This window comes from Aspergillus melleus (assembly GCF_016097325.1).
Source record: "Aspergillus melleus strain CBS 546.65 chromosome Unknown contig1, whole genome shotgun sequence".
In the NCBI taxonomy this organism is placed as follows: Eukaryota; Fungi; Ascomycota; class Eurotiomycetes; order Eurotiales; family Aspergillaceae; genus Aspergillus; species Aspergillus melleus.
The window spans coordinates 1019564-1043282 of record NW_025763370.1 but is presented as its reverse complement, the minus strand read 5'-3'; the positions used below and the strand labels follow the sequence as shown (position 1 = coordinate 1043282).

At 49.6% G+C, this 23719-nt stretch overlaps 3 protein-coding genes across 3 annotated transcripts; all 3 read left to right on the top strand.

Moving 5' to 3' along the window:
* Positions 1-786: 786 nt before the first annotated feature.
* Positions 787-2220, top strand: rcd1 (Rcd1-like cell differentiation family protein; the record flags this gene model as incomplete). The annotated part of the gene is made up of 4 exons (XM_046082046.1): positions 787-1282; positions 1383-1538; positions 1606-1981; positions 2043-2220. The coding sequence occupies 4 exons, from the start codon at positions 787-789 to the stop codon at positions 2218-2220; spliced, it is 1206 nt and encodes a 401-aa protein (XP_045938003.1).
* A 1107-nt stretch (positions 2221-3327) lies between these two features.
* On the top strand, positions 3328-6155 carry LDX57_000398 (putative PHD finger domain protein; the record flags this gene model as incomplete). Its single annotated transcript, XM_046082045.1, has 5 exons — positions 3328-3498; positions 3608-3705; positions 3772-3991; positions 4050-4898; positions 4950-6155. 5 exons carry the CDS (start codon positions 3328-3330, stop codon positions 6153-6155), a joined length of 2544 nt encoding a protein of 847 aa, XP_045938002.1.
* A 14063-nt stretch (positions 6156-20218) lies between these two features.
* LDX57_000397 (uncharacterized protein) lies at positions 20219-23341 on the top strand. The gene is made up of 2 exons (XM_046082044.1): positions 20219-21353; positions 21419-23341. Exons 1-2 carry the CDS (start codon positions 21156-21158, stop codon positions 22766-22768), a joined length of 1548 nt encoding a protein of 515 aa, XP_045938001.1. The 5' UTR covers positions 20219-21155; the 3' UTR covers positions 22769-23341.
* The last annotated feature ends 378 nt before the right edge of the window (positions 23342-23719 follow it).

Sequence of the window (23719 nt, the reverse complement as noted above, 5' to 3'; positions counted from 1 at the left end):
AAACAAAGCCAATCTTATGATCAATAATTCGACATATCCGAAATCGATTCGCGATTGAATTGGATGTTACTATCGAGGGTGGTTTGGCAATGAGTGCAAGGTTCGGAGTATATTGATCTCCGACAAGATAGAAAATGCAGGTACTACTTTGAAACAATATGAAATGAAAAACAAAAGAACATTGGTATATCAAGGGTTTGTTGTGACCAGCGCAAGAAAGCGATAAAATGCTGGATCTTGATAATCATGCACATGCCGAAGCATCTCGTGCGACCCCTAGTGCGGCCTGCAGGGCAAGCTTGGAGAAGCCATAGGAGCGGAGTTCCAAGGATCCGACGGGAACCATTCCGAATGAGAGAACGACAATCCACGACGAGTCCAGAGAGAGGAGGACAATGGCGCGGACTGATCCAAGGAATGGGAGGAACGGGACGAGAGAGAGGGAAAGAGAGGAAGGGTCGGTCGGAGGCGAAAAGCGCGGCAGTGGATGCGGAACTACGCTCTCCCCGCCTCCCGTAGCCCGGAACTTCCTCTTCGCTCTCTCTCTCTCCTTCACAATTCGTCGTCCATTATTCATTATTCATTCCATTCATTCCTCAATCCCACCCCCCACACGGACCACAACACCGTCATTCATGTGCTTGACCTCGGGACCGTGTCCTTGACAGTTATCGCACTTTCCCTTCTACCACTTCGTATTTTTCTCTCATCTCCTCCCGGTCGCTCGGGACCCTCCATTCTCTCCTGAGGATTACGAGTCCACGATCCGTCCTTCGCCCGCCCGTCATGCTCCAAACGCAGACCTCTCACGTCTTCTCCCATCAGCATCAATATCCTCAGGCTGATCCGTCCTGGTTGCAGCAACAGCAACAGCAGCAGCAGCAGCAGCAGCAGCAACAACAGCAACATCACCAAGCCCAGCACCATCCCCACCAGGCCCAGCAGCAACATTCCATAGTGGCCCAACAGCATGCCCAAGTCCAGGCCGCAGCGGCTGCCGCGGCTGCCGCTCAACAACAACATTACAACCGCATTGCCATGGCCTCCAACCCCAGTGGTGCGAATCCAGCACAGGGCGCCGGTGCCAGCGCGATAGGTGGGGATGCTTCTATGCCGGGCGCGGTGTCGGTGATGGATGGCGGGATCAGCGATGAGAACCGCAAGGTCTTCATCTGGGTGGCCGAGCTTCTGGACCCGAACCGCAGAGAGGCAGCTCTCATGGAGCTTAGCAAGAAGAGAGAGCAGGTGCCTGAGTTGGCGTTGGTCATTTGGCATTCATTCGGTATGGGCCACCACCCTCGCGGCGACGCCGTCGAGATCCTCGTCCCTTGAAGATGGCTGTGGGAGTGTACGCGATTGGCTAACTTGCGTTGCTTTTTTAGGTGTCATGACTGCTCTGCTCCAAGAGATCATCTCTGTATACCCCCTTCTAAACCCCTCCCAGTTGACGGCCGCGGCTTCAAATCGAGTCTGCAACGCGCTGGCGCTTTTACAATGCGTTGCCTCTCATAATGAGACTCGCACGCTGTTCTTGAATGGTATGTCCTCGGTTTCAATCTGCACTACGCGCTGTGACCTAGCTGACGACCCTTTCTTCCGAATCAGCACATATCCCACTTTTCCTCTACCCATTCCTTAATACCACCTCTAAATCCCGTCCGTTCGAATACCTGCGACTCACCTCCTTGGGCGTGATCGGTGCGTTGGTTAAGAACGACTCCTCGGATGTCATCAACTTCCTCCTCACCACCGAGATCATCCCGCTCTGCCTTCGCATCATGGAGACGGGCTCGGAGCTGAGCAAAACGGTGGCGATCTTCATTGTACAAAAGATTTTGTTGGATGATATTGGTTTGGCTTATATTTGCGCCACATACGAGAGGTTTTACGCCGTGGGGACCGTTTTGAGCAACATGGTCACTCAGTTGGTGGAGCAGCAAACCGTCCGGTTGCTCAAGCACGTTGTACGCTGCTTTCTTCGGTATGGGTTTTTTTCTTGCTTTTTCATGTGGTCTTCATCAGTGATTCTGACCATCTTACAGCCTCAGTGACAATAGCCGAGCGCGGGAAGCTTTGCGACAGTGTCTCCCCGAACCCCTGCGGGACGCCACCTTCTCTTCCGTTCTCCGCGACGACGCCGCGACGAAGCGTTGTCTCGCGCAGCTCCTCATCAACCTCTCCGATAACGTCTCCGATGGCGCCCCCGGCGTTGCTTTGTAAAAAGTCGAAAAAGCATCTCCTTCCCTTTTTTGTTGATTTTGCTTGGTATATTTGACAACCTTACGATATGCATGGGACGGTCTTAGGCGAAAATGGGTCTTCAGGCGCAAATTGTGTGTGAACTGGCAACAAAATGAGAAAACCCCTCCAACGAAAAAGAACAAAAAGAACAAAGAGAACAGGTGAATGATGGGGAATCTTTGTGACTGTTATGTATTAAGGGTTTTTTTTTCTTTTCCCTTTTCCTTCCTATCTTTTCCCTTTTCGCATGCTCACCCTATCCTTTGTTTTTCCCTTGCTTGCTTGCTTTGCTCCTCATCATGTTTGCCTTCTTATCATTATGTTTATCTTTCATGTTTCTCCCTTCTTCATACAGGGTCGTCATGTCATTTCCCCTTTTGTTCTCTCCCCATTTCGGTCATAATGTGGTATAAGGCGGTGCGGTGGCGTGGATATGGATGGCGCATGTGTTTCTGTGCATTTCCCTTGTCCTTTCTGATCTCTTTCCCCCTCCCCCATCTGAATGAGATAGACCCTCTTTGAGCGAGAGATACCAAGATCTAGGTTTTTGTTTTTGCATGCGTTGGGCTTCACATCATACCTTTTCCTAGTACTTCGGGTTTGTCGGGTGGCAACGGAACAGTCAGTCTATGGATATTGCTTTATTCTTTTGCCGATACATCTGTTACGAATGTCAATTGCTTTCTTTTTTAAAGAGAAAACAGAGACGCATTCCCAAATCCACAGTAAGCCTAATTACCTGGCAAGTCTAGAAACGAAGGGCCACGTCGAGAGGGTCGACCTTATCGGGCGCCCAGTCGGCTCGCTAACATCACCTGACGGGCCCGACGCGCCTCTCGGGACTCTGAGCTCATCTCCCTCTCTCGCCGACACGCCCTGCCCTCCTGTCCACCAACACCACTTGTTCTTCCCATATTTCCACCTAATTTGTACTATTTGTTGATTACCTCTTTCCTGCGCATTTTCTCCCGCTTCCTGACTTGTCGGTCTTTCGCACATACCTCCTCCCGACGCGGAACATCCGGCGGTTTTTTTCGGCATCCGGTCCTGCGCTGCGGCGTCTTTTGATGGTCTCGAACCGTCTCTATGGTCTCGCGAAAGCGCACCCGTTCCGAGGCGGATGCTGCCCCCCAGCAGCCCCCGGAGGAATCTAGTCTACTTGATCGGGTTCGAAACTGCTGGGAGTTCGCCAATCTTATGCAATACATCACCATCTTCGGCAAACTTATGAAGATTGATGAGGATTTCGGGATCGACGTACGTGCCCCTTCGCTGTTCGGCCTACGAGCCGATGCGCGAAATGGCTCGCCATGCGGTCGCGCATGGTGAACTCTAGCTCTTGGAACTAACGTTGCCTTCTGTATAGGACCTAGAGAACGAATGCCTGAAACCCGGGTCGTCGGAAAAACTGCTGGAGATTGGGTTGTGTCTGCTCAAATGGGTCTCGTCGCATCGCGGCCTGACGTACGTGAACGGTTCCTTGGGTCCTTTTTGATCGCGCGAAGCTGACCAAGATGGGCTCGGTCTTAGGTTCGATAATTTTGACGAGTACACGCGACGACAGTATAATGCCAAAGCCCCTCATATTCCTAATCCCTTCGGCCACGACGAGGTCCCGAACAAATTCTCCGAATTCGATGTCTTTCTAAAACTTCGCGTGCTCCACCAGCTGTCTGTGTGGACTTTCTGGAACCCCGATCGCATTCGTGATAAGATGCCAGAGCAGAAGGAGCTTGATCAGACGCAATGGGTGAGCTTCCCCTTCCCCCACGGACTATGTTCTTTTCATAGCTGAACAACCCTTCCAGCGAATCGAAGAAATAGGATATGATCGTGACGGTCGCTACTACTACATTCTAGACGACAATAGACTCTACCGTCGCACCGATCCTCCCCTCCCTCCCCCCAAACCAGCTAAATCGAAGACCAAGAGGAAGAGTGCCCGAGCCGTGAGGGCGTCGAAGCGGAGAAAGGTCTCTGGAGTGGCCTTCGACAACGATTCTTCGGACGAGGATAATAAGAACAACGCGGATGGTGATGTTGCTCGGGATCCCTTTTCCGACATGCAGTGGGAGTGCATTGCAATCACCCTTTCGGACTACCAGCAGTTCTTGGCTTCCATTCAGAAGACGAAGGATGCCGATGAGAAAATTCTGAGAGACCGCATCAATGAGGAGGTCATGCCGGTGATTGAGAAGGAAGAAGAGTCACAACAACGACAAAAGGTCAAGCGTGAGAAGGAGCTTTTCAATCTGCAACTACTGGCTGGCGCTAAGCGGTCGAGCCGCATCGCTGGAAAGGCCGAGAAAGAGCGACACGAGCGTGAGGCGGAGGAAGCAGCCCGCAAGAAGGAAGCAGATGCAGTTGCAGCCCGCAAGGCCGAAGAGAATAAACTGAAAATCGAAGAGGAGAGACGGTCACGGATGCAGACCCGTGAAGAGCGCATCAAGGAACGGGAGAAGAAGCGCCTGTTACATGAGACCGAATTGCAAAGGATAGAGGAGGAACAGCAGAAACTAGAACGCGGCGAAAGCCGAGTCTCTGAAAGGCAGTTGAAGGCGGAGTTAGAAAAGCAGCGCAAGAATCTAGAAGGACTCTCTCAGGAAGACGAGTGGATCTTTGATTGCTCCGGCTGCGGCGTGCATGGAGAAAATCTGGTAAGAGAATTCCCAGGCTGAACAGAAAGATGAGAGACTAATGTTCAATAGGACGATGGCTCCCATAGCGTCGCCTGCGAGAAGTGCAACGTGTGGCAGCACAGTAAATGCCTTGGGATTAGACAGGACGAAGCGGAGCGCGAGGATTTCCACTTCGTCTGCCTCGACTGCAAACGGCGAGAAGAGGAAGCGAAGAAGCCCAAGCTCCCACCGTTGAAATTCCGAGTTGGCTCCTCTCCGCCATCAGCGACCGATGTCGAGAAGAGTCAACCCAAACCCATCGCTCATACTTTTGTGCCGTATCAGCCTGAGGCTCAGCGCTCTCCCTCGAAGGCCTCAAATGCGTCTCCGTCGAAACCACCTACTATGCAACCGTCTCTGCCGCCGCAGCATGCGACGCGGCCTGTCCCGTTCCCTCTGTCACCCGAACGGCGACCTCAGTCTTCCCATATGGCCTCGCTCGGTTCCCCTCGTGGCCCATACTCGCCGACCAAGGGTACCAATGGTCACACGCCGTCGAGGGATCAACTGCCCAAACTTCCGCCGATGCAGCAGGTCGCTCATCTTCCGCCCAACCATCATGGACCACTGAACGGTGGCTCGCTCTCCCAACGGCCCTCGTCATCCCATTCGGTTCACAGTCAGAATATGGCTTCGCCCATCCAGAATCGTCCATCGATGTCCCCGACCCAGGGCAATCGTGACGTCGGTCCACTCGCGGGATTCCCGCCTTCGGCCGCCTCGTCGGAGAGTCCAGCTCCATGGACACCCTACCGGCCGCAGCAAGTTACCCGGCCAGGTAGCGGCAACTATGCATCTTTCTCATCCCTTCACAACGGACATTCGAATCTCATGGCCACCCCTGGCAGTCAGTCCTCTCCTCCGCAAAGCTCACACGGCGTGCCGTTCTCGGGGATCAGCCCAACCAAGCAGTCTCCTCGACCCATGACGTCGGGCAGCATCGCGGGAGCCCCTGTCTTGCCTCCTATTCAGAAACTTGAACCGAGCCCCAAGTTGATGGGACGGAGTTCGCCGGATGCCCCCATCCCGCCACCGGTCAAGTGCATGACCCCAGAGCAGGAAGAACGTCGACAACGGGAGAACGCGCTGATGTTCCACAATCAGCCACAGGCCGTCTCCAATGGACAACATTCGGCGATGTCATCTCCGTCTCTCAATCGAATCCCTCCTCTCGGACCGTCGGCCATGACACCGCGACCAGATGCTCAGCGTGATGCGACGAATGGACAGTCGTGAATCATGTGGTTGATGGAGTAGGTGAACGACGACCGCTCCGGCATTGCATGTACACTTCCGAACAACTAGATTACAACCTTCGAAACTAGCAAGGAACCTTGGACACATCCTTGCGAACAATCATCACCATCAACAACTTGGGCGCCGTCCGTTTTTAGTGTGTGGGAACTAACACCCGACGGATCTCTTGGGGTGTCGCCATTATCTTGTGCAACGAATCCAAGACGACCGGAAATATCAACCCCAGCAAATGAGGGTGAATGCCATCAACGTACCAAGCCATGAGTCTAAACTAACCTCATACCATTGTTTTTACAAAAGCTTGGTGGTGTTTCTTTTTTCTTTTTTTAACCTCTATTAAACTACTTATTACCCGCATGACTGGATTGTCTATCCATAGACATGAAACAAGAGGCGTTGTTTACGCTGAGCGGTCCCCGAGCCTCTTGTTTGCTGGTCACTGTCACTTTTGCAACAATTATTCTATTGCGTTTACAACGATTGCATTTGTCGGTTGGTTGGTTGGTTGGAGCTGGAGCTGGACTGGATATTTACTTTTCTATGGTTCTATTCTGGGAACTTTGATTGACAGGGCGTTGCAGGCCATTGAAACCGAAATAGGTGTACGATGTACGAGCAGATCTGGATTGAAGATTCACCGTGTATTAAAAGTCTTTGCATAAATCTTGACAGGTTTTCTTGTAATAATGAGGTATATATATACCCACTATATATCATCAACATAGGCGTGATTCCGGGTGAAGATATATTTATTGAGGACTACATGATCTACAGCTTTGAACATTCTCGTCATGATGTGTTAAATTGACAATAGAACACATCTGCCAGCGCATGTATGTGTGTTTATCTGTATAGGGGAAGTACACTTGATTCCATACCTCCCTCCCCAGCTCCTCAGAGTCAAACCTTAGCAGTGACATAGCTGGCAGCTGCATGAACGCCAATCTTATTGTAAATCCCGATCCCCGATTCCTGATCTAATCCCGGAGCACAGGGCATGTGTCGCGTGCATGTGTGCATGGAGATGGCGCATGCATGCAGACATGCATTGATATCTGCATCTATCAATCAATAGGTAGCAAACAAACAACAACATGACGCAGAGAGAAGCTAAGATTGATCAGCGGACTAGCTAGCAAACAAATATGTTAGATGGATGCAGCAGAACAAACACATTCTACTCTTTACTGTACTTTCGTGATTTAATTGGTTTTGTTGCATTGCATTGATCATGCAGTAGTTACAGTACAGGCAGTATTATCTAGTTTGCTCTAGGAAAAATCGCATTGTTTTCGTTCGATTATCGAATTGGCTGGGGAGGGGAGAGGGACCTACCTACCTACAGTACTGTACGCATCTCTCTATCTACATACATAGTTCGGTAGCAATCAATCCAATGCCCAGATTGCGAAAACGAAAGAGAAAAAAATACCTCACCCTTCCCCCTCCCTATCTAGAATAGGCATTCCATCCCACCCGAGTCAAACAACCAATATCCATTAAACTAACCCCCCGAGCCGGACAGAGTCCAGACCGAATAGATCAAACCCAACCAACGGAGTCGACGACGACAGTTTTAGTGCCAGCAGTCAGTCGGTGTTCGCCGTTCAGTTCAAGCAACTCCAATGACCATGAAAATAGACCCCTTCGCTACCTACCTACCTACCTACCTACCTAGGTACAGGACCTACCTACAACCACTGCCTCGACTGAGATCTAGATCCCGATCCGAACGGACACGAAGTCCCTTCCCCGTCGAGATGAGGTAATTGGTAGCTCGCCTGGCTGGACCTAAGGGGGTTTAGTTTCACAGGCAGAGAACCGTAGTTGAGCTGTGATGTGTGAAAATACTAAAATCCTACTCCGTAACTAGCTAGGTCAGGTCGATGATGGTTTCTGTTCGATTTGGATGTGATTGATTGGGTGAGGGGGCTTGGCGTGGCGCGTAGGTTCTTTCCCGCTGTCTCTCTTCCCTTCTGTTTCTCTCGCTCTGGGGCTTTCTTTGCTTTGCTTTGGAGGTCGATACTGCGACTATTCTACTGTATGCTTGGGGGACACGGTAGATCCCGAGATTTTCATTGCTTTTTTTCTCCCCCCTTCCTCTTTCTACCTAATTATCCCCTCCCTTCTCTTCCTCCCCCTCCGCATCAAGAATTGTTACCACTCTAGGTAACCAGATTCTCCGGCAACTCCGAATAACTAGATACAGTAGTCAGTAGTTAGATAACTAGATAGATCAAAATCCGACAACCCAGTCGCTAAGTTACTAACGATTTTCAACTACACCAATCGGCACTGGGACTTGACGCGGGATGTGATGTGCTCGTCTAACCTACATACAGCACAGCACTTGTCTAGTTACTTACTTAGTTACTGTAGTTAGTGATTTTAGCCGGGGGACCCAGGGAGGCTGTAGCAGCCCCCCCTGGCAATTAAGAATGGGTCATTGCGCAGGGATGCAGGTGGTTGCGGGTCTTGGGGTTGGGTCTCCTAGTTATTAATATTATTTAGTTAGTTAGTTAGGTGGGTAGGTGGGTAGGTAGGTGTCGTTTCGCGGGCTGTGGATCCTACAGTAGAGACTTGGAGACTAAAGAAATGGAGACGGGAAATGCAAGTCACTCTCCTTAGTGAGGCTAGATTAGGGGGGTTACGTACGGCAGCTCTCGGGCTTAGACTTCTATTGTTGCCCCCCGAAGCCGTTCGATAATTGATTCTCCTTATTTCCTAAATCTCGTAGAGTACGGTTATGGTGGGGACGAGTTTAGTTACCCCGTAGGATGCAGGCCAGTGATGCAGTGATGCAGTACAGAGTACAGGGGGGTGAATCTAGATTTGTATTGTGCCTATTGAGAAAGAATGCATGAATGAAAGGATGAATGGGTCAAAGAAAAGGGGACAATAGGAATGAATAGGAACGAAGCTTGACGCTAATGTGTTGGCGAAGGTTGCTAACTGGACTAGCTACTAGTTAGCCAGCCAGCAAGACTAAAAACTACGGATAGGGACTCCGTAAGCCTAGGTGGAGGAAATCAAATCACGCACGGCATGTGATTTGGTATGATTTAATTACATTCACATTGTTCCTGTTACTGGTAGATGAGCTAACATGGTTAACTAGTGAGGCGGTTGGAAGTTTAGGGTTCCAGAGTCTGAGTCGGCGATTGCGACGAGATGGAATACCGAGGATCGGCCGGCCGGATTGATAATCATTATCATATCCAAGTTCGTTTGATCCTACCTAAGGAATTAGCCCTCAGTAGAGTGGGGATCGTTTCAACCAGATACGACGTTAATCTAGTTTCTACGGCGCTGGTCTTGTCTCCTGACTCGCCGTCGGCATCCTCCCCGGACTGCGGAGGAACTTCCTAACGGGAGAAAATCCTCCCAGGGAGATCGTGGTCATTGCTTGTTTAGGCTGCGGCGCAGGTGGATTGATGGAGATGGATTCAGGTAGCATCGAGACTAGCAGGGGAGACGGTGGAGTAGATCTCGATCCTTCGCGCACCGTTCTATTATGATGGCCCGGTCGAGGTTGAATCAACGCTCCAGTATGGAGTACGGAGGAATTTCTAACATCGCCGAATGGGTCGACGGGACAAATCGATAGGGGTCGCACCGTCCGCTTGTACTCCAGAGTAGGGCAATATTCGCGAGGATCCCGATCCTCTCATGAACAGACTGCACTCCGTATGTTATCCACTCCGATTCGGACACGCCGCGATTCTTCCCTCGAGCATCATCGCCGCACGACCCCGTCATGCCAGTCAATCAAACAAGTGGATACCTACCAGAGTTCCAGATTGGTCTGAATTCACTTTCCCGTGTCCCCCGTTAAGATCCCCGATCAACTGACATGACGGGCCGGCTGTCACATCCTCCCGCGCTGAAAAGTTAATAGTCGCTCGATGGAGAACGTGATGGGGCCGAACGGAGTGGGAAAAGCAACGAGAAATGAGACCAGTCCAGTCAGAAACCCGGTGCGCCGAGGTTGTAGATTTGGAAGTTGCACATAATCCGTTTACGTGCGACTCTGTACTCCGGGAACGCCGGGATGAAACTATTGGAACCCGGTTTGGTCCGTCCACTCAGGGGCCTTTGAGCCCTTCGGTTTCCATCCGATCAGAACAAGAAATTCGCTAAAAATGCAATATCGGGGGAAATTGACAGAAAAAAAAAAAAAAAAAAAGACATGCATCATCGATCCCGAACGTGAACCTGAATCAGGATGCGGTGGAGAAACATGACTATTCCTACCGGTTAAAAAACTAAGACAGGTTGGTTGCCTGTCGTCGCCTGTCGATCGCCCCCAACTGGTAGGGCGGCTGAGGCCGAATTGGCTAGGGTTACTCCTTACTAAATCCTCATTAGACCGGAGAACTAGCTGAGGTAGTAGCCTACCGTTAGGACCTTATGAGCTAATGACTGGATGATACGATCACCGGTGCATGGATGGAGCCGGTAGAAAGTACACCGTAGAGGCAAGCAAGGCTGGACCTATCTGATTATTAGGTCAAATGATACTTCTGCCGGGGTGGAAGAGGGGAGAGTTGACCTGACGTCGTACAGACAGATACTCTGTACATCATCGCTTGCCACCCTGTATCACCTATAGAACACCTTATTATAGTCTAAACCCACTGCGACCAGATACCAGACCGTCATCTGCGCCAGACCGCGAGTTTTCCAGGGTATTGACAACCCGATTCTATGCCATTGCTGCAACGCGCAGTTGTCACCGACGCCGCTAGCGCACGCAGTAGGAGTAACCGTTTTGGATGCGCATTGCAGGGAGGCGCGCATGTCGGATGACATTGAACACGGGCTGTCCATCCCCGGGGAGAAAAAAGCAAGGAAAAAAATAAAGAATAAACCAAGAAGAAAAACCCCACCCCCAACTCAGAATGAAGTTCTGAACCGTTTAGGATCTCCGATGGTAGCACTACATTAGTGTACTGGAAGCACATTGGCGGACGGTGCATCCGGTCAGTCTGCCTTAGCGAGACGCTCTCGATCTCAATTGCTATCTCGCGAGCTCTGGAATTATGCTTCGTCCCGCGTCGGTAATTGGATGCACGTCTGTCCATCATACCACTTGGAAATTGGTAACAGCACGGATCCCCCAACTAGGTACCGCGGTTGTCGCAACTCGCAAGTCTTTGATGATCCCCGGTAGCCTCTGGTGGAGCTCCCCCGTCTATCTCGCTCTTGCTCTTCATCTTTCTTCGTCTCGCGCGAGATCCTCGGGTAGGAAAAGACTGAAGTATCATTTCTGCTGGAATGGCCTCCAATAAATCGATGTCTGTACACGAGCTGGCAGGAGAACGGAGAGACCGCGTGTTCCCTACTCCTAGGGCCGAGTGGAGTCTCGCCGGGGTCTAGACGGATTGGATCCTCGTCACGGGACTCCATAGTTTTGTTCGGCCGGTTGACAGAATTGAAATGCTGCTGCTGTCCCATTTGCTGCTGCTCTCACTTCCTACTCCGTAGATCGGATCGGGATCCACTCTCTGGACTCCATGGCAGTATCGCCCAGTATCGTCCATTGTACAGTATTGTATCTGTACTGACTACTGAGTCCATAATTCGAATATTGGCGGGGACCAACTGCCTTGCGGGGACACTCAGATTTTCACACCATTCATCCTCAAATCTCCGTCCGCGATAGGCAGAACTAACGATTTGTGCAACCTGAACAAGAAGGCCGAATCGCCGAATGGTCGAACGCGGTTTGCCTGCAGCGTCGATTTAGTGCAATGCACCTATTAGCCCCAGATCCGCCGTCTCGGTACCCAATCCGAGTCGACGAAACGTGGGACCTGTTGGCTCGTCTTCCCTGTCGATACTCATAAGCACTTAGTTACCTAGTCGGACCTCGGTCCACCGCGACACTGCCCCTCTATCGCCCTGCCTATTTCCGGGCGCGTGTCGCTGTGCCTGTACGTGCAGCGGTGCAGCTGTACAGCCCGACAGATCTGTGCCTAAGGACGAAACCTTTCCAATCGTGTGTCTGGTGTCGTTCCGGTTGGTTGGTATACTTGGGATAGCCGCAGTTGACGCTTTGCTCTAAGTCTGGATTATAAATACCTACAACTTATGTTGGTGATATATAGTTATGGGCGCTGATCTTATGCACACAGCCTTTGCCTTTGCCCTATTGTCGTGCTTGACCGACAATCCCCATGTTTATTTAGTATTCGACTAGGGATCTAACGATGTAGCTAGTGATTTGACTTTGGGCGCTCTCCTAAGTCTCCTTCAATTCACGGAGCATTTCTTTATCGATTCATACTTTGTTTCTTTTGCCAATAACTCAACAGTCTTGGGCTCTTTCCGTTGGATCTAGCGGTGAGACAACTCGACTAGTATGCTACTATGAATATATCCTGTCATGTTCAGCTCGTTGACCGAGTTTCTTGACCGTGGACGGGGATTACAGTAATAAGCTCAGCTCGGACACAGCCCTACTGCCTTGTCCTGCCCACTGCTACTACCACCCTGTAACTTTTCTCCATATCTTACCCCTCCCTTTTCCCCCAACATCCTTGTCACGTACCGTCTATTCACCATTCAGAAATTCCCCCCTTGTCACTCTCATCAGTCGTTACTATAGACAAGGCAAATACGGAAGCCTCAAGTTGTGATTAGTTGGTCTTGCGTCGCGAACGTGACGAGCCATTTTAATCATGGTCAGAAAGATCGACGATTGGCTTCTCCGGTCTTTGACCCCTGCAGAAAGGGAGGTGGCGTTTCTTGCGAAGAGGGGATTCGTTCCACAGCGAGACTATTCTTCTCTATTCTTTTGCCTATTCAGTGAATAGTGCGTGCGGATTCGGGGATGTTCAAATTCCCCTATTGGTAGGGCCACGAAGGAGTAGATTCGAGAACACGGGTGGATTGGAGGGAGTCTGGACTGGAGCTCTCCTCTTATCTCTCCCTCTGTGTGTGTGTTTATCTGTGTGCTCTGCCCGGAGTATTGCCTGGAGGGTTGGCGGGTTCTAGTCATCCCGACATGATTTCCATTTCCGGTCGGTGTGCCGAGTACCCTCAAGATGATTGACCAGCTCCATCCCTACCCGTTTCGCCTCATTCCCATTGACGAGAAACGTGTAACCCCTCTCTACCTATTCTAGTCCCCCCTCCCGTTCGATTCCTCGCTCGATGTCTTTGATTCTTTCTTCAAGACCCTATTGTTGCCCGCTGTCTCGAGGAGAATGGAGATAAAAATACTCATCTGGTCTAGATGAAAGAAATAAACCGAGACAGGATGAAACGAACAAGGGACTCGAGACACGAGGGGGATACGTGTCTCTACAATTCATTGCTGTGGCAATGAGGACAAAAAGAAGGTAGGACGTGGTTAGCAGAAATGAATCAAAGGAAAACATATATTTAGATCGTCGGTCAACGACAGCCCTGTGGAACGTGAATGACGAATATCCGTCAATGAATGGGCATGAATAGGAATAGGAATCCTGTACATCCCCAGGCATCATCGCATTGGGGGCAAGGCAAGGAAAAGGAATCCCAGCAACAACGCTTTCCAGGAACCCTAGTTTAGTTTGTTGTTCAATCTCTGCCTTGTCTTTTTTTTCTTCCCTTTTCACTACCCTGGCCATAAACCCTGTCCATGTTCATGGCCCTGGCCCTGAACCACCAAATCAATCCCTACTAGTCACATCCCCCAACCACCCCCCTCTCATCCATTCATACACCCATAGATCCTCAATATCCTGTGGTAACGCAAGATCCACTCTCGAATCCGGTTCACCCCATGAACGGCCATCCCACCTCAACTACGGTAGCAGCGCGCCAAGTATTCCCCCCGAGTTGAGTTGATTCAATTTCTTCGCCGGATCCGGCCACGCCCACGCCCACACACACACAACCTGTCACAAGAAAACCCGCCGCAGAGTGCAGAGTCCCCCTTCCTTCTCCTCTCTTCCCTCGCTTCGCAATCTTTTTTTTTCCCCTCAAGCAAGCCCCAAGCCACATTCTAAACGCCATCATCCGCCAAAGTTGCGCTACGTTTGGGCGTTGCTGCGTGCTGCGTGCTCAAACCCCCGCCAGCCCCCCGGTGGTCCACAGGCAGTCATGGGATCTCCGGATGTAGAAAGGTGCGTGGCTTGGCGGGGCGTTTTTTTGTTTTTTTTTTTTTTTTTTTGTTCTTCTAGAAGGTCGAGAGAATCTTGTCGATCCGTTGTTGGAATATTGCGATGGCTTGTCGCTTTTTTCTTTTTTTACTTTTTTGGATACTTGGTTTTATCTATCGATTTTTTTTTGTTTATTATCGCTCAGGTTGATGGGTTCTGGAATCCCTTGGATAGGTATTCGGAGTCTAGTCTACTTTGAAGGTTTTGATGTTTTCTTTCTTCTCTGGTGTAGTTACTCCGTAGTTAGTAAAGATCTAGACTTGGTGAATATTATGTAGACTTCATCTTGACTTTTTTCGTAAATCGACTTCGTATACACATACATACATACCTGTGGACAAATACTCTATGATGTACAGTGTATATCTGTCCCTACTATAGCATAGCATAGTATAATATAACAAAATATAACCCAACTAAACTCTCTCCCTGTTTCACAACAAAAAATCATCCCCGATACTACCTATATCAGACCCCATATAGGTAGTCGGATGAGGCCGCGGAAAATGATGAAGTAATTCACCACCCTGTGTAACACACATCGTAACTGTGAAGTGGGGACGGGACAGGACAGGACAGGACAGGACAGGACATCAATCAACAATCAACATCTTGTCCTGGCTCGTACCTTGGTTCCTACACGGCTAGACGGTTCGGTTCAGGTTCATGGGTAGTCAATGGACATGGTCATGGACATGGACGCCGAGAGATAACCTAAGATATTTTGTACACTTCGGACGAGATGAGATGAGATGAGATCAACATCCCTAGACATCCCTACCTACCTACCTACCTATCTAAGCGACGATAGGCGAGAAGTCGAATGGTGGAGACGAATGACAGGAGACGATGTGGGGACGGACGGGAAATGCCCACTCACTGTCAGATGGGTGGAGGTATCCACCCTACCCTGTAGGTAGCATACTATGGAGGAGGTGGGTGGGTGGGTAAGTAGGTGGGTAGGTACATACTCAGAGATACTGTATACGGGCTTTAAACGAACATAATCTGGAGTTGAGGAGTTACCTAGATTAACGCAGGGAAGGAAGCCGGAGAGAGCCGTATCGTATTCGACAGAACTCGTAGATGATAGGATAACTTCGACATACCTACCTAGGTAACTACTCCTCATCGAAACAGCCAGATGAGCCGCTATGACCGCCCTCGGTGCCATCCGGCCTCGTAATATACGAGATTGAGTTGGTAGGTAGGTAGGTAGGCAGCAGGTGTTACTCCGGTGTACGGAAGTGAGGTAGGTAGTACATACCTAGGCATACATCCTGAGTACCCAAGTACAGTCTATAATGATAGTCAGGACCCCCTATACCTTAACAGTAAGCAGACGTAAGTATGTCGTACGGGGAAATGAGAATGATGCATTGATCGACAATTAGTGGCAATGGGGACTGGGAACCGGGGGGCATATTCATCTCAGTCACCCTCTTAACTCCGAGTCTCGAATCACACTCTCTAGCCCTCGGATTCGGCACTTTCCGGCAGGCAACGAGTACACGAAGGGGGGGAAAAAAGGATGAACAAAATGCCGTACCTAGAAAGTATAGGTAAGCCACTACTCCGTACTAATCACTAGCAACGCCTCTTTCCATCCCCTAATGCAGGAGTATCATCAATTGAAAACGGACTTCATTTTTTTTCCCTCCATGCCCGATAAGATAAGATGCAGAAGGCATGGAAGTCCCATAGAACCAGCCATCGAGGGTTCTGACATCCACCACAGTCCACAGAAACCTTATGCATCGAGTATGTTGGAAGGAGGAGTTGGATAGACGAAAATCAAAACACAAAAACACAAAGGAAAAGAAAGATGTGAAGGGAGAAAATCTAACCCAGACCGGAATCAAAACCGGGTCAAGTTCGAAAAAAAAAAAAGAGAAAAGAAATACATCGGGCAAAAAAAAAAAAAAAAAAGAAATAAGAATAAAATATAAACATAAAAAAAATAAAAAGAATCATAACCTGCAGAGGGCCGGCGTTCAGGCTCGGTTCCTGCGCAAGCCATAAAAGTCTATACGCCGATTTATAAAACTAACAACGGAGACATTCTAACACTAACAACTAACAGGTACGTATCATTGGAAGATCATTACTGGGTCGGGGGTGATTCTTCCTTCCTCTCCCCGATCCTCCATAACTTACTTTCTCTCCCTCTCTCTCTCTCTCTCTGCACGGCGTGCGCTAATGTCGATCGAGGCTCTAGTGGATTTTTACTCGCACGGGTTGGGGGGTTTTAAAACTCTCAGGTTGAATAAGATTTAGGGTGCGATGGGGCGGAGGTGGCCGAGGTATCCATCCATTTTTTTTAGACGCACGATTTTAAAGCATATGAAGTAAAAACATTGCCAAGGAATGATAATTATGATGATGGTGCAGTACACAGCGTAGGTAGCCAAGAAAGAGAAAATAAGCAGCAGTGGATACCTTGCTTTTTGATAGAGCCACATACCTAGCCTAGTGGATAAAATCAACAATCCCGGGGATCATTGCATCCTCGACCATTCCAACCCCGGGGACCAGCAGGGAGGGGGGGCAAAAAGAAAAGAAAGAAAAAGGGTTCGCAATATGGTGGCCGGCCACATGTTGAGTTACCAACTGATCCTGGCTTGGACACCCTGCAGGTGGTGGGAGGGAGGCGCAAAGAAAACCCAGGTACTGCCTAGTTCACCTACCTAGGCACCGACCCGTGGGAGGAGGGGAATGGTTACAGAGAAAAACCGTTTGGTGCGACGTGAGGGTGAAGGCTGTACAGACGACAGTGATACGCATATACCCTCCATCAATTATACTAAGACTTTCCTATCCGACTCTATGCGCTTGAGGTTGATCAATTTAAAAGAAATATTATTATCATCACAATCATAATCATACCAGTTCGTGCGCCTCTGTATGACAGGACAGGACAGGAAATTCTCGTGCGAGTTATTTGGAAGTTGTCTGATCCCGCCTTTTTTTTTTCTTGTTATTTTTTATTTTATTTTTATTCTTTCCCTTCGTTCTTATTTCTCACTCTTCTCTCTGTTTGGAAGCCGCCATTGAGTTTACGGGCCAGTCTGGGCAATACTTCTTAGCTACGAGACTACCTGCTTGACTTTCTGACCTGACGAAAAATTCTTTGTTCCACGTGATCACCGCGAAGCCGAGGAGAGGGAACGCCCATGGGTATAGTTGATGTATATTGAAGGAATTGCAAAAAAGAAAATAGATAAGATATAGACGGAGGAGGGAAAGGAGGGTGGTGTGGAGCAGCAGCAAGAGAAAAAAGTGCAAATTAAAATAAAGCAAGTACCCGGATCAAATGTAGCAAAAATGAGATAAAATAAATGAAATCGAGGAAGAACATCTGCTCCAGCCCAGCAGCACCAGATATCCACGATCCCAACCCGCCAAGAAGTGCATTGCAGTACATCCTACGTTGTGCACTCTCCGCGTCAGGCCAAGTACCGTGGCGTGTATCATACGGTCATCGATACCACCCCGTAGGCACTTCGAGAGAAGTACTTTATACAAAATGGGTAAAATGGACAACCCATGATCTGCTGGACCATTCCTAGTGCGCCGGATACTTCAGCCCGACCGTGGGCGCGCCAATCACGACGCGGTGGCGCACGCTGGGTAATTGTCATTTCCATGGGGCTTTCGCCCAACGACTGGTCGAGGATTTTATCTTGTCTGGCGAGAAACTCCAATGAGCGAGTGGTGGAGGGGAGCGGACGGGATAGGAGAAAGAACTGGTCTCAATAATTCTGGTCGTGCATCTATCTGTCCGGGTGGGCATTCCGATGGGGTATTAACACGAGCAGTACGGAGTAGATTGTTATCTACTACCGTTCTACTTACTAGCTAGATATAGTGTACACAGATAACAAAGCCCTAACCAGGTTCACCAGACAAGGTAGTAATCCATCGTCTCAGCAGAATTTAAGTGATTACCACCTCAGAGACCAGGATACCTGCCTACGACTGTTGAGCTAACGGAACTAACTAGGTACTAGAGCTACTGTACGGAGGACCTCACCTCCCAACTAAACGAGCGAGCCCGTTTGGCGGCCAAAACATGGCACCGACAAGCTGCCAGCACCCGAATCCAGCCTAATCAGAGCCGTTTCCACTCATTAAGATCGCCGACACTGGCCCCGGGCGTTTCCCCCCTCGGACATTCGGGCTTTACCCAGACTCATCTTAGCTTCGTTACTAGTGGTGATCGACTGGGTCGGATGTGGGGAACTTGAAAAATAACAATATAGATCTTCCCTCTCTCTCTCTCTGTGTGTGTGTGTGTCTGGCCCAGGGCCTCGTCGTCGTCCTCCTGGCACCTGCCTGCTGCTTTACCTTCCTCCTCTGTCCGAACTCCGTACGAACGGAGTGGATAGACACGGAGTCAGGATATCCACGGTAGAAACAGCACTAAAGTTATGAGGGCCGCACGTGCAATGGGAAAGGCAAAAGGTAACCGACAAGGCCGGTTCCACGGATGAACAGAGTTGAGGGCGTATCCGGATGAACCTTTTCGCTCGGCTAACCACGAGCTCCCATACGATAACTCGGGGGGATGGGGGGCTTAGGCGGAGGAGAAAGATCGACGGGAAATGCTGGGGTATCGGTGACGTTTCTTCGTGTTGCTCAACCCATGGGTGGAGGGATGGGTAAGGAGCTGTCATGAGGAATAAGGAACTATGGGCGAAAAAGGCAAAATGTCCTGCAGAGAGCGTAGTAGGGTTTACTGACTACTAGCTTAGTCCAGACTGTTCGAAGTACAAGCGATGCGACTACGGAGATTCTGCGCTGGAGGGGAACAATAGAGAGATCAAGGGCGGAGGAAGAGCCTATTTTCTTTGAGATGAGTAGAGAGGAAAATACAGATGGGTAGATGAAGCGGCCATTGTAATTTCTCAATTGATTAAATGTGCGATTGGAATGGGAAAAGGGCAGGGCATCAATTCTAACCATTCAAATTCAAATTAGTTTTCAGAATTAAATTGCACGGGGATCACGCTATAATTTCCTGATTGTTGATAGGTCCCTCCAGAACTAGTGGACAGTGGTTCGTACGAGGTGCATCAGGACTAGGTAGATTTGCAGTGGGTTGGGGCCTATGCGAAGCGCATCCACCCCCCAAACCTCCCCTCTGTAGGAGACTAAGCCTCCTTGGGGCCAGCGTAGATTAAACTAACGATATGAATGGTATGAGGATCTGCCCTGCTCCATGTGTGACACGCTTGGCTTGAGCGTTAGACTGTGACACAACTCAAAAATTGTATATTAAATTGAAAAAAAAAAAATAATTATCATCATCATAATTTCCCTAGTGACTATTCCTATTAATAATTCCGCGCCAATATACGGAGTACAGTATATGCGGTTCCCCAACTTCCTGTAACGAGCTGCTACCAGGAATAACAACATGATCCTAAGAATATACAGACATCCTGGTCACTTTTTCCCCATGCATTGCGGCCTACAATGGTTCTTGCGTCTGGGGAGAGTTTCAGATCGGGTCAAAGAGAGCGAGCGACTCTGGCTTCATCTTCTTCAATGGCCGCATTTGGTTTGGGAAGCCTTGTAAGGTGAGATCTAGAAACCTTCCTGAAGCAGGCATTCATTCAGATCTGAATTTGGCACAAAGACAAGAGGGAGGGAGAAGGAGAGAGGGAAGGGGGGGGGAGTGGAAACACCGATGTCAAGAAACTGATAATAAAAGAGGGATAAAAATATCAAGATCGATTTTCAATCTATGGACGCACTAATCAGAGGGAGAGAGGAAATAATCCTGGGAGAGAAAATCAAATAAAATAAAACACTGGAATAAGTAAAATATAAAATAACACAAAATAAATAAATCCGAATAATAATAATAATAATAATAAATAATTTCCTCCTCCCCTCTTCGAATCAAAAATCCTCTCGCCAGAAAATAAATCCCCTCTGCCCTCCAATCATCCTCAGTCCCAGCAGTCTGGACAAAGACAGCGCCATCACCATCCCCAAGCAGGAATAGGAAAACACCGCCGCCGCCGCCAACAAGGTGGACTTTTCTTGGGCCTGAGTCAGGGTCTCAGCCGCTGGGATTCCATGGATGGACGGCCATCTAGAACGACTGTCTGCAACATCATTCATCGCTTGCTCCTAGCCCGCCTCCTTCCCGCCTGCCGTTGTATTTTATGTTATAATGAAGCTGCTCGTCGCTGCAGATCCTCTCGGGTAGAACATAAAACATCCCCTATAGCAGTTGGTTGATAGTGGATACACCTTGGACACTGACTGACTGATTGACTTCCTCGTTGTACTCACCTGTTAATTCCCTTTTTCTTCTCTGTCTCTGATTACCTTTCGTTCTCCCTCCCCATCTCTCTCTTTCTTTTTTTGCTTCCCTTCGACCAAACCTTTTCCTCTCCGAACAAATAAGAAGGCTTGCTTGTCTCACCTGTCTTTTGTTCTTCTTCTTTCTTCCGTTTCTTGATTTCCATCTTTTAGACACCCTGTGACCGTGGTTTGGTGTCTCGCAGGCAGAGCCTCATGCAGAGTCCTCCACCGAGTGGATCAGTACAGTGACAATTGCTCTCGTTGTTCCTCTCTCACTCTGAATTTTTCCTCTTTCTCTCCCCGAATATCCTGGTGTTTGCGGTCTACTCCTCTTTTGGCTCCTTCCCAGCCGCTTCTGCGCGATCAAGTTCCTCTGACCACGGCCGACGTCTCTTTGCAATCAGGCGGCGACTTCATCTGACAAGCCAAGGTCCGAAAAACAGAAGGGTAAAAGAATCGGAATAGCCGACTGTTTGCGCCGCGGGGCTCTCCCCATCAGAAAAGAAACGATATGACGGCCACGACAGGATTTCTCTCTGGCCATCCTCCCTCTCCTCCCCAATCCACGGGCGGGGCCACGCCTGAGCCTCTTCAGAATCCGTGCATTGTCATTCGGTACAACCAACCTGGTGCTGTTGATTCTTCTGCGCTCCACAGAAACGGTGTACCTGCCGAGGCCACTTACGGCAGTAGTTCCCAGTCATCTATGGTGAGCATTTGAATCCCGAACCCCTTATCCATCAAGATTTCCCAGTTTCTCTAACCGGAGCTCAGGAATATCATAACTCCCCTTTCTCGCATACCATGCCGCTGCCTCCAGCTCAGATGATCCCAAATGGTATCCAGGTGGAAACACCACCTCATACCTCAGACGACGACTTCCTCCGCGGTGGTTCGTCATCGCCATCACAGTGGCTTTCCCCTCCGGCCCGATCGAGGCCTCACCCAAAGGCGAGGCTCAGGAAGGCACCCAGGTCCCCACGTAGGGGTGGTGGTAAGCAGAGGAAAATGGACTACCCCGGAATGCCTGGTCCACTAAGCGAATTGACCAAGCACATGACCGGGGTGCCGATCAAGGACATGGAAGAGTGGGTTCACCGACCGATCGAAGTCCGTCAGCAAGTAGCCAAAGAGAAAGGCAAGATTGCCCGTCCCATGAATTCATTCATGCTCTATCGGTCGGCTTATGCCGAACGGGCCAAGTCATGGTTCGCCCAAAGCAACCATCAGGTTGTATCAAGGACGGCAGGAGAAAGCTGGAGACTTGAGCCGCCTGAAATCCGCAAGAAGTATGAGGTTCTGGCAAAGATTGAGAAGATCAACCACGAGAGAGCCCACCCGGGATACCGTTTCACGCCCGAGAAGGACAAAAAGAAGCGAGACAAAACGCCGGACATTGATCGCCGCCAGTGCATCGAAGGCGCGTCACAGTCTAGTCCCTTCTCGAGCCATACCGCCCGGTCCGTCAGCTCAGACCTGGGCAGCGGATGGGACAGCCGTGGCTCGACCCCGTTTGGTTTCGTTGATCATGGTCTACCCACAGGAGGCTATCTCAACTCTTCCTGGCACTCCAGCAACCCCGGAAGACCAGCCCCGGGCATGATGTCCCCTCCCGAGCCTTCCCAGTATATGCAGCAGACTGTCCTTCCCAGTCTGATGGGCTCTCACGTCGAAGATGTTCGATTCAGGAGGGTGGGCTTGCAGGATGTCCAGTACACAACATCCACTGCCTTGGCTGGGTTGCCAGGAGCAGCCCACCATGAGCTTCTTCAGCCGCCAACGGCTCCCGGGGCCGGGCCTGATGGACAGCTAGACCCCCAGTTGCTGGGATACCAAGGTGATGCTTCAAATGGCGGTCCGGCCTACGGCAACTCTCATTTTCCGGCGTGGCATGAAACCGCGGCGAACAACTTGTATCTTCCCACAACGCTCTCTCCCACCTCTCTGAACTACCCCGCCGGATCGGCATACCAGTCGGGGTCAGCATACCAGCCTGGTTCATACCAGCCAGGGTCGGCGGCTGCGATGGATGGTCGCGAGGCATGGGATCCGAACCACGATGGATCCATGGAAACCGGTGGTGAATTTGACAGTTGGATCAACTCTCATCAATCAGGATACTAGGGTAGATTCCCTGTGGTATGTGCTGAGATGTCAGTGGTGATATTATGATGAAAGTCACGAGCCTTGACGGAATCGTTCATTATGGTGTATATGCCATCGTTACTTGAATAATTTGGGTAGGCTCTTTGTTTTTGGGACTGGAATACCTTTTCGTTTATTGGAGATTCAAAGCCTGGTTGATTCAGACCCGGCGCTGTTTGTATTTTCTTTTTGTTTTTTCTCATTTCCTGCTTTGTCTTCATTCTCTACCTGGGCTCCCCTCCCCTTCTCTGGGTTTTGTTAATCTTTCGCTTCGTTCTGGGTGGCATGATTGTAACAGTTTTTTTTTGTGGCAAGGGTGGGATTCTGCTTTCAGTAATTGTGGTTATTATATGTTTGCGTCTCGGTGGTTTTTAGTGATAGAATTCAATATGAGTTCCATTCGTTATACAGGAGATATCAATCGGATCTAGTATATTTTCTCCCTCTGTCTTCAGTGTAGAGTGTGATGTAGTGAATACATTTGAGGGCAATATAGATGTCGAGTGACGTTGTATGTACCAAGGTTATCAAATCGAAAAGAACTTGAAGAGTAAGATATTTGATGACAAAACTCACCTTCTACATTGAGAGCCTATCGACCTTGGAACATCAATGGCGAGTTGAGAAGATTTTGTATCATTTTAAATCCCTATGCCTTCATTCAATGTGCACCGTACAGGAGAAGGCTTGGCGCGCTCCATCACGTGGAGTCCGGAGCGGCGGGGATCACGCGTATCGCTGGAGATTCAGATGCTTTGATATTCCAAGTCCATTTCTCCCACCTCATCACCTCGCCACTTCAAATAAGTATTATAATTCAATTACAATCTAATAGTCTGGGGCTTTTTAACAACCTCATACATATCAACACCCATCAACAGCTCAGTCCTACAATCAGTTCCATTCGATCATCAAAAGACCCGTTTGTGT